At 38.5% G+C, this 19,022-nt stretch overlaps 1 protein-coding gene across 1 annotated transcript in view; it reads left to right on the top strand.

Annotated features, from left to right (window-relative positions):
- Ddx10 (DEAD-box helicase 10) overlaps positions 1 to 14,753 on the top strand; it is a 171,263-nt gene extending 156,510 nt beyond the window's left edge. The window contains exon 18 of the mRNA XM_059267888.1: positions 14,002 to 14,753. Coding sequence (XP_059123871.1) covers positions 14,002 to 14,179 — 178 coding nt within the window. The 3' untranslated portion in view covers positions 14,180 to 14,753. The remainder of the gene's footprint in view (positions 1 to 14,001) is intronic.
- The last annotated feature ends 4,269 nt before the right edge of the window (positions 14,754 to 19,022 follow it).

Here is a 19,022-nt window from a genome sequence, read left to right as displayed (position 1 = left end):
ATCAATCAAGTGGAATTGATATACAATGTAAACCCTATTTATCATTCCCTAGACTAGAAAGCAGGGTTTATTATAAGGTACAAATAGTAGTCTATATTTAGCTAAAGTATTCAGAAGACTAAAGATAGTAAATTTAATAGTAATAATTGCTGAAGCTACTACTGTTTACAGAAATAATGTAGCCACAGGTGTCCTATGTTGTTCCAGTTGGGCTTCATCTTGTCTTTGCCTGTTGCCGACTTGATGATTACTAAGCTTTTGTGCTACCAGCTCTTGGGTGTTCTCCTTGCATGTTTACAGATTTACTTGCTGTGCTCTTTCTGGGCTCCACCAAGTATCAACAGTTCTCATGCTGATCTGGTTATCATGACTCTCAGAAGCTTATTTTTTGGATATAAACTTGGTGCTTCCGAAGATGAGTTCAGTCTTAAGGGACTTGATAGAACAATTAGAAAATATCAGTTAGTCTTGAACTAGTATGAATTGGTTTTATTTGAAAGTTTCCTGTGCTTTGTTGCTGCTCATAAATATTCATTGTAAGTAACACTTTTGTCTTTCTACATGGAAAGACACTTTGTCAGTAGGATGAAGGCAGAAGCAGAGCCAGATTTAGTAAAGAATGACTGAATCTGTGGTCAGTAGTTCTTCCCCAGGGAGATCTGCCAGGATTTTAAAGTTTCTACTTCTGTCCTTCTTCTCAGGTCATTGCACAGCTGCAGGAGAATTTGAACTATCCCCAGGCCTCTGGAGTTATCCAAAGTGATGTCTCTTGTGTCACTCCAAAGGGTTCTAATGTTCATCATTCAACCCCTTTAATTTAGCACAGCAGAGACACAGCTCTTGCTTAGTGTGGTCTCAGTAACAATGAACATCATCTGGCCTCGAGTTCCTTCTAAGGCTCCAGCATGGAAGAGAGGGGAAGGGGATAAATATAAATGTACTCAGGTGTGAACTTTAAAAAAGCATCCTAGTTTATCTTCAGCTGAAATGAGGGCAAGGGGCAGGAATGTGCTCATAATACAGGAGAGGCTGGTGCTGGGTGAGCCAAACTCTGCCTCAAGCCCCAAGTTTAGTGTATTCTTTTTCGTAGCAGATCCAAACAGAAAATGTTGCTTTTTTTCTCTGATTCTTTCCTCATTTTCATCTGTTTTAAAAGATTGGTCCAATTTTTTCTGGCTTTTCCTCCTCTTTCCTTTTTGGGCTTGTGGAAGTAGTTTAGGTAGAGTACATAGCTGTTAGGGTTTCTTTTTGTTGTTATTACTAAAACAGAGACAACACAAGTTCCTAGGAAAACTAGGACTTTGTTTTGGTTGACTTATTGGTGACGTTCTTCAATGGTCTGTTATGAGTGCACAGTCATTTGTTCTTATCTCTAATATGTTTTGAAGCTTCTTTATCTTGTAGCAGAAAAAGGCTAACTTAAGCAGTTGCCTTTGGGATCATAAATGATTTTTCTTTCAAGTAGCCCGTGTATTGAAGTCACAATGCTTGAATGATAAAAAGTATGTATGTCAGTGGCTGAAACAACTATAGTAAGAATGTTTTGCATTGTTTAATCCACATTCTACTTAATTTAAGAGCACTTGCCACACTTGTAGGAGACTCAGGTTCGGTTCCCAGCTCCCGTATCAGGTGGCTCACAGTTGTCTGTAACTCTGGTTCCAGGAGATATGTTGCCTTCTTTTGGCCTCTGCCAGCACTGGCACATAAATGGTACACACAAGCACATGCACATAAACACCCACACAAAATTAAATAAAAAATAACGAAATACCAGATTTGCTAGTCTCTTGAGTGTGTGTCATTTCTCTCCATACCTTCTTTCTGCAAAGAATGGTTTAGTGCCTGACACGTGCTATCCATAATAAATGTAGACACAGCACAAAAGAGTCAACAGAAAATACCATTCTTGCACTTTTGTGGAGCTTTTAGTTCACTTGTGGTTATAAAGAGTTAAGTGTGAAGTATTGAAATTGTAATGCATGAATGTTGTGATTTGTATGCCTGGCGGGGGTGTGGTAGGCCTGGCAGACATAGGAAATGAACGTGAAGAACACGTCAGTGATGGATCACTTGAGCCTGGTGGATCAAGGAGAGTTCCCTGAAGAGAGTAACAACTGAGCTACACCAGAAATCGGAGGCAGACAGAGGTGGGGTGGCAATAGTCCTTTTAAACTCTTTTGGTAAGATTGTTTCTTCAGCTGTGTCTCACAAGATAAGAGATTTGACTATTTGCATGCAGTATATTAATTCTTGCATATCCAGTACTATTCATCATGTTAGGTTCATGGCCATTCTCATGTGAATTGCAAATGATGTAAAATTTTCCAAGTATTAAATATGATTAAGAAGAAACACCTGAATGTTCTAGAGATTCATTCACTATCTAATAAAATTGAGTATTTAATATTTATAACCTCAATGTTTCAAATGAAAAAGAAAATATTAGGTTCTTTCTATCTTTTGATAGTTTTTTGTTTTTTAGTTTGTTTGTTTTTTGAGGCAGGGTCTCTCTGGGTAGTTTTGGTGGGATCTTGCTCTGTAGACCAGGCTGGCCTTCAATTCACAGAGATCCACCTGGCTCTGTTTCCTGAGTGCTGGAATTAAAGGAGTGCGCTATCACTGCTCGGCTTTTTTTTTTTTTTCCCTTTTTGTTCTCTTTTGATCTTTTATTTGTAGACTACAGCCTTGAACTAAGTCTGGTTCCTTTATAAGAAATTGCCAGGCTAAAGCAGAATGCTTTCCTAGCACGTGAAGGGCTCTGGGTTCATTATTTATTTCTGCAAAAATAAAGGTGGGGGTATCTGTACAGGAATTGCTGTGTAGTGGTATATTTGGTAGGTTGTTCTAGATAGCATAAGTCCAGTTAGATTTATAGCTTGTACTAAGACTTTTGTCACAGTTTAAATGTGACTTCTCTACAGATAACTTCTGTATGGATGATACCTTAGCCTGTTTTGAGTAAATGGGTCCAATTCAGATGTAATTAGCTGTTCTTTAACCGGTTCTTAATACTAATCAATAGATGGTCAGTGGTTTTTTTGTTTGTTTGTTTTTGTTTTGCCTTTTGTGTGTTTGGTTTTGTCTTTGAAACATCTGTTTGATGGTGGTTTTATCTTTGAATATGTTGGATTGTCTTTGTAAATGTCTTAGTGAACTACTGTAATCTCTATAGGTTCTCTTAGTATTGAGTTCTGTGGCATCTCTCCAGTCATTTTTGCTCAGCAACTTCTATTTCAAGATTTTCAGTCAGCTTTGTAATGTACAGAGGACTTTTCACAAGCATATATGCATCAAAGATGAGTTATGAGGAAGAAAAGATGGGCAGAAACAATTCTTATATCCTGTGTGTGTGCATGTGTTCATATCTGTGTTAGGGCATGTGCATGCTGTAGTGCACCAGTGGATGTCAGAAGACAACCTCAGGTGCCTTAGTCAGGGTTACTACTGCTGTTACAAAGCACCATGACCAACAGAAACTTGAGGACGAAAGGGTTTTGTAGCTAGAGTTTTCCTGTCTGGTCCACAATCAGGACAAATCTCTCTCACCTGCCAGTCCCACAGCCACTCAGACCCGACCAAGTAAACACAGAGACTTATATTGGTTACAAACTGTATGGCCGTGGCAGGCTTCTTGCTAACTTTTCTTACAGCTTAAATTAATCCATTTCTATAAATCTATACCTTGCCACGTGGCTCGTGGCTTACCGGCATCTTCACATGCTGTTTGTCATCGTGGCGGCTGGCAGTGTCTCTCCTCAGCCTTCCACTTCCCAGCTTTATTCTCCTCCTTGTCCTGCCTACACTTCCTGCCTGGCCACTGGCCAATCAGTAATTTATTTATTGACCAATCAGCAACACACTTAACATACAGACCATCCCACAGCAGGGTTTATTTGGCTTTATACTTCCACATTATAGTCCATCATTGAAAGAAGTCTTACACATGTTCTGGGAATTCAGTCTCAGTCTGAAGCTTACATAGCAAGTCCTTTATCCACTGAACCGTCTACCCACCCTTCCTTTCCATTTTGTTCTTTTAACAACGAATTTTAAATTCTCTCTCTCTCTCTCTCTCTCTCTCCCTCTCCCTCTCCCTCTCCCTCTCCCCCTCCCCCTCCCCCTCTCCCTCTCCCTGTCTCTCTCCCCCTTTCTCTCCCCCTCTCTCTCTCCCTCTCTCTCTCCCCCCCTCTCCCTCTTTCTCTCTCTGCCCCCCCTCCCCCCTCTCTCTCCACCAACATGTTGTGTGGAGCCCCTGGAGTCCAGAGGAGATTGTTGGGTCTCCTTTGGAGGTGGAATTACAGGTAGCTGTGTGAGACACCAGATGTGGGTGCTGGAACCAAACTTAGGTCCTTTGTAAAAGCAAAGACCATTTCTCCAGCTCATTTGAACTTTTTTTATTGGGGCCAGGCATGGCACATTATAAAAAAGTAGGTTTGTTTTTTGTTGGATTTAGAGGATTATTTTAAATATAACAACACTTTCCCTTACACAGTCTAGGTGGTGTGTGTGTGTGTGTGTGTGTGTGTGTGTGTGTGTGTGAGTGAAGAAACTGTTTTACAGTTTCCATTCATCTGATCCTCTCTGTGTGCTGGTTAATCTCATTGTGGCTTGGCAGATAGAGAAAAAAGGTCAGGTCAGCTTAATAATATAAATAATGCATGTCTTTCATTGTAGCCTGCCATCCTTTCACTTTGTCTTCTATCTTTGAAATACTTGAAAACAGAACTATTTGGAGAAACTTCAAAGGCAGACTGGAGTTTAGGAAACCGCCTTCTTGACTTCCTTTGCATCTAGGTTTTGCTTGTGCTTTCTACTCTGTCATTTAGTCACCCAGCCTTCATGGGTGACATCACTGGTGACATTGCTTTATGTGAGGGCATTTTATGTTTGTGATACATACACCCTGTCATTCCTTTGCATCAAATTTCCATTAATATTATATTATAATAATAGAATAGTCCATTAGTATTTTTCCTTTTTAGAATTTTAGGTTGTGTCCATGCTTTTGATTCTTTTTTTTTAATCAGTATAAGTAATTATTTAATGAGCAACTTTGTTGAAGGCTTGAGTTGCCGCTCTTTTGAAGTCATTTGAAGAGTAATGAAGAGTAATACTAAACTTTAAGACTTAATTTTGTCAGATAGCTGGAACATTGGGGATATGTTTGGGTGCATGATGATCTTTGATATTGAAAACTAATCCGTTAAAGTAGTTTGAGATAGAAGCTGATGTATTTCCGGGGAGGACAAAATACTCTACATGTAGATTAGTAGCAAGATTTTCTAGCTTAAACTTAGATGATATTTCAATTCAATAGGGGAGGAGAAATAATTACGTGTTTAAAGTTTCTGCATAGTAGAGTTGTTTTTAACCTTGACTCTGCAGATAAGTGTTAGAGCAATTTCAAAAATCTAGAAATAGCATAGAAAATAAAACTGTGGTTATTTGGGTAACAGGTACAACTCTGTGTCTGTCTGAAAGGGAGCTCCTGGCTCTCACCAAATCCCCAGATTATTTATGAGCAACAACAACAAAAAGATTTTGCCAGTTTCAAATAATGTGTGGATTTTTAATGAAAGGAAATGTGGTCAAGGTATGATGGTGAGAGTTGTGGTTTTTATATACCCTTTTTCCTTTTCACCAACCCAGATCTTTTCTGATTATTAGACTTCTGATCTAAGATTAATTTTTTTTAGCATTTTCAGTTATATTTATAATAAATTCTAGACATCTTCCTGTGCTACATTCTCCTGCATAATTCTTTCTAGTTCCACCAGAAAATTGAGAATTGAGGCATTGAGAATGTTATGCATTCTTAGTACTGATTCCATAAGCATAGAAGTATTCCATTCAGTATAGAAGGAAACAGTAGATTTTATGGAGTACACTCTCCATTAGGTCTATTGCCATGATTTTATAAATTAAAATTTATAAGAGGAAACATCTCTGTCATAACTTACTTGAATTTGAAAGTGTCAGTACATGAGGTTAGGTGCAAAACTTTTGGAGAATGTTTTTAAATGAATTCATACATGTTTATTTATTACTAGTTTTGAGGAAAGTTTTGTACAAATAGAGACCCTAACTGAGCACCGAGATGGCTGAACTTGGTCTACACTAGCTTTCCACAGACAATTGAATCTTCAGGGATTTTGTATAAAGGAATATTTGTTTCTATACCTCTAAATACCTACCTCATCTTCTTGGCCATCAGACCAGTCTGCAGATTTGCTCAATTTCTTTTCTGTGCATTCTAAAAGAGAAAGAGAGGAGGAAAATAAAGAAGTTGAAGATGTGTATGGATGCTGCAATAAAATGTGTTCTTTCAGTGGCTCTTTGTGCTGTTGATCTTCTGTTTTATGATGGAACACAAACACACACACACACACACACACACACACACACACACACACACACACACACAGAGCCTTCTTCAGTGCAGGAGCTCTAATACAATACATCCTCTTTTCCAAAGTCAAGCTTATGTAAACTACTTGCCCTAATATCCACGGGAGTTCATGCCACTATGCTGTATTCCAAGAAAGCACTGCATACAGCAGAGATGGACAAGTTTTCTTAGCAGATCTTTGTCTTCTAGCCTAGATTAAAGCCATGTCTTATAACACTTGAAGCATTCTTAAAGCTTGGTATAGTAGTTCTAACTGAAACAACCTTGTACCCCAGGGAGTGTAGTTTTCCAGTTAAAGGACATTCTGATCTGGGTTGTTATTGTTGTTATTTTGTTTTTTGTTTTCCCAATCCCCTACATTATTTTAAAATATGCTGTTTAATGTGATCAGTTAACTATGTTCACAACAGGTACCAGTTTTTTTTTTGTTCTTGCTATTGTAATATGTAGTTGTCTCCCCCAAACCCACACTTCTGACTCCTGTAAGTGCTGGCTAAAGCTTCCTAAGAACTGCAGCATAATAAACTTGTTTCTTATTGATGGAAAAATATATCATTGAGTCAATTTCCCCCTCTTTGCCTTTCCCTATTGTGGGAGTCCAGCTCCTACCTTTTGAAGGATTTTTAGGTGGAGGAGAGAGGGATAAGAAAATATCAGACAGAAAGAGAGACCTAGATGACGATTAAAAAGAGAGAAACACAGGAGAGCTTCGGGAGGACCTGGGTCAATACCCAACAGGTTTATTTGAAAGGACTTTTTATGATATGCCAAGGGGAGAGGCAAAAGACCTCCTTCTTGCAAAATCAGAGCACACCGTAGAGCCATGTGCAGACTTCCAAACACCTGGTAAACATGCCTGTGGCCAAATCATCCGTTATGCAGCCCTGCTGGGTAAAGCAAGCTCAGATTCTCTCACCCTGAGTAATTTGGGCTCCCACACTCTATCAATACACGGGAATTTAAACTCTATCTGGTTCTGCAGAATGATCTCATAAACATTGATAGTACAAAAGTAGTTGCTCTAGCAAGTGGTGATATGTGAGCTACATGAGGTTCTGTGAACCAAGAGACTACTGAATGTTTGCTCACATGCATCACTCCATGTAGTTTTGGATATTGACATAAACTTTGCAACATGAGAAGAAGTATGGGTTTGGGGAAGTTAAGTCTGTGTTAAAACAAGAACAACTCTTGGCTTTTCTGCAGTCAACGCTTTGAATTTTAATTTCTTTTACAAGTTGTGGAGCTTAGACATATTACTTAAGCTCTGTGTGGTTTTCACAGTCAACCAAATGATAAAGCTTAACTTGCAAGATTATTGTTGAAGATCTAATGAGAGTAAAAAGGAAGCTAGATATGAAATTCAATGGGGTCAGTGATGTATGGTAATCATTGTAATTAGTAAAGGTGAAGCTGGTAGGAGATTCTAAATCAGAATGCAATTGATAGACTGTAATGTTTTCTGGAATGTCTCCTTTTATTATTTTCCATCTCAGAATTGTTCATTAAGTGCTTGATATTCAAAATGTTAGCCCCTACATTTAAAATAGTCTGCAAAAATATTCTACTGCTTTGGTTGAAATGAAAGATATAGTGAAATTAATGCCATGTGATGTATTTGATATACAGAGAGTATGTCCATATTACAAAAAGAGGGTAGTGCCTTCTTTTGGTTCTTCAGCATTTACTCTATGCATGTAGCTATTAAGAAACTGAAAATTGACTCTATAGTAGGCAGAGAGTGAAAAAGAATGGACCCTAGCTCTCATAGAGCCTATACTACTGGGAGACAGACAGATCATAAAGAAACAAGCAGAAAGTAGGACACAGTCGGTCATGAGGGCCTTGAAAGAAATAACCGGTGAAGGCAGGATTGAAGTGCACTTTCGATGAAGTATTAGGAAAGCTCTCTCTGAATGAAGGTCTGAAGAACTGTTGAAAGCTTTCTCTAAAAACAGAATGGGGGGTGGGGGTGGGAGGAGGGAGGAGAGGGGGATCTGTGGTTGGTATGTAAAATGAATAGAAAATTTCTTAATAAAAAATAAAAATTAAAAAAAGAAAAGAATGAATAATTTATCCTAGTATTTGAATCATGAACACTTTAGGCAATTAATGCAATTAAATATGTAACCTAATAGTATAATAATGATCCTATAGTTATCTGTATTACTGCCAGAGGAGATTTTCAGCTACTTTTCATCCACTCTTCTGCCTATTTATGTGTCCTGACTGATGCTAACTTCATGGTAGGTTATGCATGTAAGAATCTATAGCCATTCTAGTCCACTACAGGATCCAATTAGCAAGAAGTAGGCTAAAGGTGACACATGACTGCAGGAAGAAGATGAGATGCTCTGGGGGCCTAAACAAAGGCTAGAATGTAATTTAGCTTATATTTTTTATTTCTTCTGTTGTTTATGAGACAGAATCTCATTATATAGCCCAGACCTCAACCTGCAAAGCAACTTCCCTAGCCTCCCAAGTGCTGTGATCACAGGGGTGCACTGCAATTCCTAGCTTTTAAAAAAAACTACTGAAAATAACCCATCATCCATTACCATTCCCCTGTTTCTGTGCTAAGTTAGGCTATCGATGGGAACCTCCCCCCGCCCCACACTGTGTGCTTTGAAGCTTTGTGGAATTACAAAGAATAATTAGCATGACCTAGCTTCTTAGAACTTCGAATTTAATTTTTATTTCAAAGACTAATATAGGATGGTTACAGAAAAAGCAGAAGATATATGTATTAGCAAAAAAGGACATTTAAAAATAAACCTCCAAATCATTTTCCACACATAACATTTTAAAAATGTGGATGAGTCTTCATTCTGTGTTGGTTTCTTATTTTTTTTCCAGTTTTCATAAAGAAAATTTTGCAGTAGCTAATTAATATCTCATGTTTAATTTTATAACGTATTTAATGAATTAATCCTTTAGGGTTGGATTTTGGGGTTTTTAACTTTCCAAAATTAAAAATAGCTCTATGTTAAATATCTTTCTTAAGAAATCTTTCAGCATACCCTTAATTATTGCCTTGGGCAAGATTCCCAGAAAAAAAATTCTGGGCATGCTTACTTTAAAACTTTTTAAAGGTGCTGCCAAATGGCATACAGGTGAGAAAAATCACATTAGTATAAGTAAGTAACAATCCTAGGTGCCAAATGACTAATAAACAATTTGAGCTGTATTGAATTCAAGGGAAAGATCCATATTAATAGGCCAGTTGAGTACCTGTGTACCTTTGAAGGAAAGATGATGAAGCAGAGATGAATTCTAAATGCAAGACATGACAGCTGGGAAGAGATGCCTTACTCCCACTAGAGAGCGCTGGTGGGGATGCTGATCCAGTGTGCAGACTGGGGTGTCGTGCCCCGCAATCCTTTGTTGCTCTTGAATTTCACACAGATGCTGTTTTTGTTGTAGGAGGTGCAATTTAAATTGTCTGAAAATGATTTAAATGTTGAAGCCAGAAAATCAAAACTACAGAAAAATAAGTTCAGCTTCTAGAAGATCTCTGAGTTTGGGGTTCAGAGATTTTAGGAAATAAGAAAGTTATGTCCCATTTAAAAATCAGTTCATCAGTACATATTAGCATTTAAAACATCACATTCCACTTTTCTCTTTTCTTCATAATTACCAGTAACTAATTGGCTCAGGTGTTTGCTTTAGGTACTGTGAGATGCTTTTGTATTGCTGTTTTCAGTTAAGTCACAGTCATTGGATTTCCCTCTTGCCGTCTAGTCATATTACATATCAAATACAATGTTTTACTCTGTACTTAGTTGTATGATTTGATCTTTAGGTACACATTACTAATGAAGTCTCTATGGTTTAGATTATTAAAAGATTAGTATCTCTGAATTTTTTGACTTTGATAATAGGGGGGCTTTTGGTGCTCCAAGCTAAGCCTTCCTTTTACATTTTATGATGTGCTTTGTCAAGTGTACTATGGCCCTACCTGACCCTTGGCTCAAACACTTGAAGACTGGGGAAAGATGCCAGCACTTTCCATCCTTTATAGGGGTGCTGATAGGAGGTTAAAATATGGAACTCAAACCCAGATATTCTGTGCACCCTGAAGGCCACTAGCTGTCAGTAGCTGTGTGCCGCTCTACCCCCTTCAGTTCTTTGGGGTTCACTTACTTTATGGAACTCATATTGTGAATTTCTGTTTTGGAGTAAACTGCATTTTCATTTTTCCAGCCTCAGTATCTTCAGGATGTTTTACCATCACTTGCTAAATGACATTGGTGATGTGTTGCTGTGTTGTTGTGTGAGGTTTTGTTTTGTTTTCCCCTTGTCGATGTGACCAAATACCAGACAATAAGCAACTTAAGGGAAGAATGGTTTGCTTTAGCTTGGAGTTCTTTTAAGGGCACAATCAGTTATGCCTGGGAAGAGATGGCAGCAGGATCATTGGAAGCTGGTCACACTGCATCTGCAGTCAAGAAGCAGAGAGGAGTGAATACTGATGCCCGGAAGGTTTTCAGTTTTATTCAGTCCATGACCCCAGCCCATGGAATGTTACAGTTGGTTTAGGGTGGATTATTCCATCTCACCTAACCCAATGAGAAACTCCATCATAGATATGCTCAGGTTGTCTCATGGGTGATTCTAGATCTGTCAACTTGACAGTCAGTATTAACCATTACAACTGCTATCTGCTACCTGATACAACTCTTGGCCATAAGTTGTCTTTCTAGGATTTGTAGAAAATAATCTAAGAACCAAGAAATTAATTGAACATGGCCTATAATAGTCTGCTAACTGATGAAGTCCCAGTCCCTCCTTAGATCCAATGAGCTCCCACCAAGTACCAAGCTCAGGGTGTGAAACAACTGAGGGCTTCTAGCACACCATGGCATTGGAAAGAGACCTTTTCTGATGAAACCAGATTGTTGCTTTTCTGATTACTATTTCTTAGAGCTTAAATTGTGGCAGATTATCTATAGAATTCTCATCCTATTACTAGATGATTTGTTATTCATACCACCACTTATTTGCTATAGAAAGTAATCATAAAATGCCTTCCTAAAATTTCAGTTGCTAATTGAACATAGGCGACATTCATATCCAATTTTCCTTTGGGAAAAAAAAAATCTGAAGCAGTCTTTCCTGCAGAGAATATAGTGTGCAGGAGCACATTACACGAGGAAGATACGTTAGCAGAGCCTACTAATGAAGCTTTCTGTGCGCCTCGCCCAGGTGCACTCAGCATGCAAGCAGGACAAACCCAGCGTGTCTTTATCATCTAGTCATGGATAACACTGTAACCTAGTGGGATTGGCACAGAATTGCCCACTCTCCTAAGTGCATTGTGACTAACTATCTTTTAAAAAAGCTTTTACTTTTTTAAAAAACAAGAATTCTCTTAATTCTTTGCTGGTTGAGTTCTTATTGAAGTCTTTCTTGTTGGTTGCTTCAGGCACCCTTTCTAAGTTCAGCAGTTTGTGGCTTTGAATAGTTTGTAGCTTGCCTTTCCCTATTGGTGAAGAAAGTGGCTGAGTCAGAGCATTTGGGATTCTGGGAGGTAAATGGGGGAATTATCTATAGTTTTGCTTCCAGCTGGTTATAAATGGATATGCTGATTAGGCATTTTCACTTTTATATCAGGCTATCTTCTAAACAGTAATGGAGTCCATTCAAACTTGAACAATTCGTTCTTTTTTTAATACATCATGTAGTTGGAATATAATGTGATATTTATGTAGCATTTTTTGCTCGTTGTTATTATATACAGCCACTGTGAGAATTTTTTGAATGGGTATAATTTTTAGGCAGAAAGTTAATGTGTTAAGAACTACTGTATGTTTTTATTTACCTGGTTTCATTTAATTCTCAGAACAATTTTAAGTAAATAATAAAACTGCAGAGTTTATTTGATTGGCTACTGTTTCCTCCCTCACTCCCTCCCTCTCTCTCCCTCCCTAGTTTCCGCCTTCCTTTTCCCCCCTTTTCTCTCCCCATCTCCCACCTCATGGTGGGTTCATGTAAATTTTAGGAATTTTTTCCTAGTTCCATGTACATTTGAGAATTGTTTCCCCACTTCTGTACAGAATGACATTGACACTTTGATGGAGATCATGTTGACTCTGGGAGTCACTTTGGACATTTTTAACAATATTGATTCTTCCACTCTTACGAATGTAGAACAAATTTTCCTTTTTTGTTTCCTTATTAAAAGCTTTCCATTAGTGTCTCATTGTCAAGCCACTTCGCCTTAGGTGTTATTCTTAGATGTTTTATTTCTTAGAACAACTATAAATAGGATGGGCTTCCTGATTTATATTTTGGGTAACTCACTGTTAGATAGAGTAATGCTGTTTGTTGGGTTTTGTATGTTGATTTTACGTTCTGTATCTTTCCTGAGTTTACTGATTAGTTCCAATAATTTGTTGGTATTTGGGGGATTTTTCTGTATAAAATATCTACTATTGTGTTTACTTTCTCTATCACAGTCTTTCTTGGTAGTTAAGGGAATTGCGTTGTTGCTGTATTTTTGATTTCCTGTTTGGCATTTGTCAGTTACAGATGTTTGCTTTGTGGTTACCATGAGGTTTATAAAAATGTCTTTTTACTATATTGAGCTATTTTGAAGTGATTACTGACTTCCTTAGCTCTGTGCTGATCAGTTAGCATGTAAATAGCTGTTCGACTTGGTGAGTGGGTGGAGGGGAGATTGTCAGCCATTCTTACTCAGCTGCCATCTTGCTCCATGCCCTCCATTGTGTCATCTTGAATCTGATATCTTAAAGTGTTTATGATTTTTTAAAATATGTTTATTGATTTACGACTATGCCATGGCCACTTGTGGAAGTCAGAAAGCAATTTTCTTCTACCATGTGAGTTTCCAGGATTGAACTCAAGTAGCCTTTCATCTGCCCTGTGTTTTGTCTTTATTGAATACACTTAGTGATTTTTTTTCCCTTCTCAGAAGATAGTTCTATTTTAATAACTGGTGTGCAGGATGTGTACAGGGTTATCCAACAGCACTTAGTTTCTTAAGACTGTATGTGCACATTAGGTCTGCAGTTTTAAAGGAAGGAAGTTGATTTGGTGCTTTTTTGACACTTTAGGCTCTTTATCTTAACATAATCCAGCTAATATTAGAAGTAGTACCTGATACCCTTATCTGTATCTATAGCCTATGTAGCCTGCCATCTAAAGGGTGGCTTAACTTTAAATAGAGATAATTTGATATGTTAAGACAAGGGATATATTATAGTCTGACATACCTAAGGAGTTTCTCAGTGTCTTCAAATTATGAATAATATATCCAGAGCTTCTTGTCATTATTATATTGACTGCCATATAGTTTATGCAGTACCCTTTATATGCCTGTTTTATGATAGGCCCTCTAACTATGCACTAATGGGAAGGTGTGTGTGTGTGTGTGTGTGTGTGTGTGTGTGTGTGTGTGTGTGTGTATGACATAGGTGTCATGGTATTTTGGTTTCTTTCTGTCTCATATAATGTCATCTTACCAACTATCTGTTTTACATTTGGGTTATTCTGTCCCATTTTAAATGTGTTGACTTCATACTGGGTTAATTATTTATAAAGTAAATCATTGGATTTGTTCCCACCAGTGACACCAAGAAGAAGCAAGGAATGAGGAAAAGGAGTAACCCTGAAGTGGACGATGTACTACCAAGAAGTCATCATGGAAAGAAGGCCAAGTGGGAAACGTTAGAGCCTTTGGATACAGGCCTGTCCTTAGCAGAGGATGAAGAGCTGGTGTTACACCTGCTCAAAAGTCAAAACTAAATATTCTCTGTGCCTTCGTGGACTTTGATGGACATCATTATGTAGGCAAGAAGTTGAAAAGAGCTTGGGGGCACTTAGACTATGTGTCCCATTCTCAGAGGATATATTCTCTAACAGAAGTGATCACATCTCTGGGTTTCTTTCTCACAAACTGATTTTGAAACATCAAGAAACATACTCAAAGTAAGGATGTATTGTACACTTTACCATTTTGCAGTATGTGCTCTGTTAGAATTTATCAGTAGGCTCCTATTACCCACCATTGGAAATGCTTATTTTGTTTGTTTTCATAGTGCTGAGGGTTAAACCAAGGCCTTGCACATGGTAGACAAGTGCTCTACTACTGAGCTGTGTACCTAGTCCCTGTTTCTGTGTTTTACAGGCAGGTTCTGGATCCTTTGTTCATACCCGTTTTTCATACAATTCAGAAATTTTAATGTTATTGTTAAATGGATAATAATTTTATGTATATTTCATTATCTCCAAAGAAACAATATAATGGACCAGCCCTGACAAAGAATGAGTATTTTTTAATTGAGTGCAGAAAAAATAAACATATTTCCTATAATGTAAAGTACTATTGTTTTCATTATGTCCAGTAATATGAAAGACACTCAAGGATAGATTCATAAAATTAAAACATGTGACAAACTCCTGAAGCAGGGTTTGTATTGTTAAGTTAGCCTACTCAAAAGTAACACATTGCATTTATACTTGCAGGTTACTGGCAGTTATTTATAAATTCACTAGAATTCTGAAGACATTCTTCATGTGCTCTTTTTAGCAGGTGCCATGGGTCTCCACCTAGTTCCTGATAGTAAGAAAATGAGACAGAACCTCTGTTTTGATACAAATGCTATCAGTTTTCAAAAAGAAAACATGGAAATATCTGGGCATTGACGTGAAATGATTGATTTAATATAGATTGTCACTCTCGGGATTCTTTTCTTAATCTTCCTATCCCATTCATACCAAGACTAATTTTTAGTAATAGCTGTAAATTCAGTCCTGACTCTTAAGGAAGATCGATTACACCACAGCTGGGTATCTCAGCACTTCCAACTGCTGTCTGTATTTGCTCAGAACAACTGTGTCATCTGCCTTGTTATCAGTGACCTCTTGGGTGACCATCTTCCCACAGTCATAGTGACTGCCAGCTTTCCCCAGGCTGCTCCTGTTGATTCTTCCTCTTTAGTGACTGGTCCTGCTTCCTCTCAGAGCTTCAGCCTTTCCTCAGAGTTTAGAGTCTTATGGGTACTTTCCCAGACCCCTGAGGTTCTTAACTAGTCTTCTACCATGACAGTCTTCAACTACCTTCCCTGGGAGTTCTCTCTGTAGTCCGTAGATCCGAGCATGTTTCCCTTCTGTTTTCTTCTGTTATAGTGTCTGTTGTGTGATATAATCAACCTTTTTCTATGAACATGTTGCCCTGTTATTTGACAGTTTCCTTGAGAACAGGATTGTATTTTATCCATCTTTTATGTCCTTTAGGCCAAATATAGCACCTTCCCTATTATTCATAATTAGGGCTTTGATTTAATGACCACTCACAGAAAACCAAGAGAAATTTATTTACTTTTTAATATATTTTTTTAATTTTTGAGAATTTCATACGCATGTATATTTTAATCATAATTTACCCACTGCTTCTCCTTCCAGCTCCTCCTGGGCACCACTCCCTATTCATATCCCCCTTCCAACTTCATCTCCTCCTAAGTCCAATTAGTATTTGACCGTAAGTCCATGGGTGCGGGGCCATCTACTGGAGTATGGTCAACTTACAAGGGAACGCATCTGTAAAGGAAACTGACTTCCTCGCCTAGCATCTGTGAGCTGTAAGTAGTTGAGCTCTGACTGGGGGCTCATGTACCCCTTGCTCGGCCATAATATAATGTTGAGTGGCTCAGTCATGTGCAGACAGTCACAACTGCTATGTATTTAAGAGTGAAGCAATCTTATCCTGTCCAGAAGACTTTGTCTCTTAGAACCTTCCACCCTAAACCAAGAGAGCTTTTAAAGGTATAGTGTAACACACTGTTCTGTCACCTCTGTAGGAAGGAGAGAGAGTTTATGGACATAAAAATTAGTTGTAATTACTTTAACAGAGAAGAAAGGGTAAACAGAAAAGGAAATCGGGGATTAAAAACTTGAGATTTTGAAATTAGAGTTTCTGAAACAGTCTGTTGTCCTTGAAGACTTTCAAAGATCATTGAGTACAGGAGTGCATAAAATGAAGGCTGACCATTGATTTTATGCTGCCCCATTTTAGTTGTTTTTCCTGAAGAGGAATTAAGCCTATTGGCTGCTTCTATATAATTACTAAATAGATACATTACAAGGCATTTGCTTCATAAACTACCTTGGCATTTGCTTCATAAACTACCTTGGATCATGTTTTATCTGTAGAACTGAGTAGATCCTTATTAAGCAGTTCAGTGTGTTCTTTGCTAATTTTGAAAACTATCTGAAAGGTAACAGTGCATGGTAGACGTTAGTTCTGGCAGCTCCTGCCAGACCTCCATTCCCTGGACAGTGTGGACCAGAGACAAAGGTATTCCTTCGGTCTAGGCCCAAGGTGCAGTCGATTAGGTACCCCTACCCTTGCAGAACAAGAAACACGCTGAGTCCTGGGTTAGCACACCACCTGAGAGAAACATGTAATAAATGAGAATAGCTATTGGTTTAGTGTGCTAGTGAGTCCTTCCCTGCCGCACACTCTGTACCCGACCTGTGAGTGACAGTTTCCCTCTGCTGCCTCCATTTATTTAGTTGAGAGAAGGGGCCAAATGCATAATTTTAGTGTGTCATAAAAAGAGCTGATGGAGAAAGGACGGTGCTTGTTTGAGGGAGGGAGCTATTGCAGGGCCTTAGGAAAGAAAAAGGACACAGTTTGTATTTTCTAGGACCCAGAGACTAATTCTTGCTGCTAAACCAAGGCTGAAAGGCCATTCATCAGACTCGCTAGTGTAAAATAATCCCTAAAATTACATAAGTCTCTGAAAGCAAAAGCCTTTGGAGAGCTGCCATCTCATAAGCTTACATGGCATTCTGGATTTGTTTGGGGCCATAAAAAATGGATAAGTTTAATTAAACGTAATTAATTTTGTTATACAACACTTGAAATACCCTGAACACGAAGTAATCTCTGAGCCTTGATGTCAGAGGCTGCCGAAGGATGCAGATGTTCCTGTGAGGCAGCGATGTAAGGAAAGGAGTCTGCAACCAAGATTTGAAAGCCTGCTTTGTATCACTTAAGATGAGACATAATCATGGTGTGATTGTCTTCCAGTGCCCCTGCTGATCAGAGAGCCTAGGGCAGATACGTTCCACGTCACATAGTGCCTGCTGACTCAGCAATTGACAGCAGACCCCTTCGTTTAGCATGTGAGAGACACTGATGCTGAAAGCTTTGCCCAAGCAGACAAATTAGACAAGTAACATTCTTACTCTCAGCTGTAATTTAGATACCAAGGAAGAAGTTTACAGGATAGAACAGAGAGTGTATTGATGGGCCAAAAAAGGGGGAGGGGTTCAGATTATGAATTAAATAAATAGATAAATGAAGGAGAATGCTGGCAGGAAGATACAGAATACATGCCTAAGAGATCTAGAGGTTCTTGGGAGCCGAGGCAATGTGGAGAATAGTGAATTGTAGTTAGGGATGACTGGACAAGGCCTAATGCGATGATTCATCTCGATTCCACTTGATTGGATTGAGAAGCTCCTGCTTAAGTTATAGCATACCTCTTAGTATGTCTGTAAAATTGTTTCCAAGGACAAATAGATTATGAATCATTTGAATCCATTGATAAAATTCAAAATTTTTAATGCACTGTTGGGGAATGGTAGAACTGCAGAAGATGAAGTCTGTTTAGAAATGGGTCTCAGGGCAAGTTCTGGCCTCTTCTGTTAAAGCATGGCTGCTGTGCCATGGTGTGAGTACCTCTGTGATAGCTTCACATTATGATGGGCTGAAACCTCGCAAACCATGAGCAGCGTAAGTACTTCCTTGTTTCTGCTGGGCGTCTGCTCACAGTAGCAACAAAACTAATGCACCTCCCGACTCACTCTTGTGCTTGACCTTTTTTTTCCTAAATTGACTCTCTAGTATTTGTGTTCTTGAAGTTTGATAAGAAAAAGTTTCTCCAATGTTTGTTCAGACATTAATTAGAAGGCTCTAAGGCTAGAAGGGAAGGGAGATGGGGAAAATGGCAAAAGACCATTTTACATTCTTGAATGTATGCTAAAACCTAAACCTACACCTTATATCACCAATCCATCCAGAAACCATGTTGACCTCTCTGTGCTGGCTGACCTCTGCGGTTTTCTCTTCACATAGCCCTACCCGTCCTTGCTAAAGCCAGTGAAGATTCACTACAATGTATACCTTCCTCTAATCTTTTAATAGAAAACGTTCTTTCTTCTTTTGGTCTAACAGATACTTTTCCAAATAGTACTTGCCCTTGCTGCTGGGAGCTCTGGAAACTTGTGTTAGAAGCAGTCCTTTGAGGGATAGTATCAGCAATGCTTCAATAACCCATTTTATTTCAGGGACCCCTTATTCTCAAGAGTAATAAGCTAACAATTGTTCATGGTCCTATTAGATTTCTGAGACAGACACTTTCTCATTTACTGCCTGAGATGTGAGATCCCATAACCTGAACTAGTCTGAGTGAATCTTTCGTGACTTTTTTTTCCTCTCAAAAATCTTTAATAAAATTTAGAAAAAAAAAAAAAATGTGATGCTTCTTGGGTTGCAGCTCACAAAAGAACCACCAGGGAATTTTCAAATTCTAGACTGGGATCCAGCAGGTCTGGGACCTGGAATTATGCATTTCTACCA

The sequence above is a fragment of the Peromyscus eremicus genome, chromosome 7 (assembly GCF_949786415.1).
Source record: "Peromyscus eremicus chromosome 7, PerEre_H2_v1, whole genome shotgun sequence".
In the NCBI taxonomy this organism is placed as follows: domain Eukaryota; kingdom Metazoa; phylum Chordata; class Mammalia; order Rodentia; family Cricetidae; genus Peromyscus; species Peromyscus eremicus.
The sequence above is the reverse complement of the archived record's forward strand: the minus strand, read 5'-3'. Positions and strand labels throughout refer to the sequence as shown.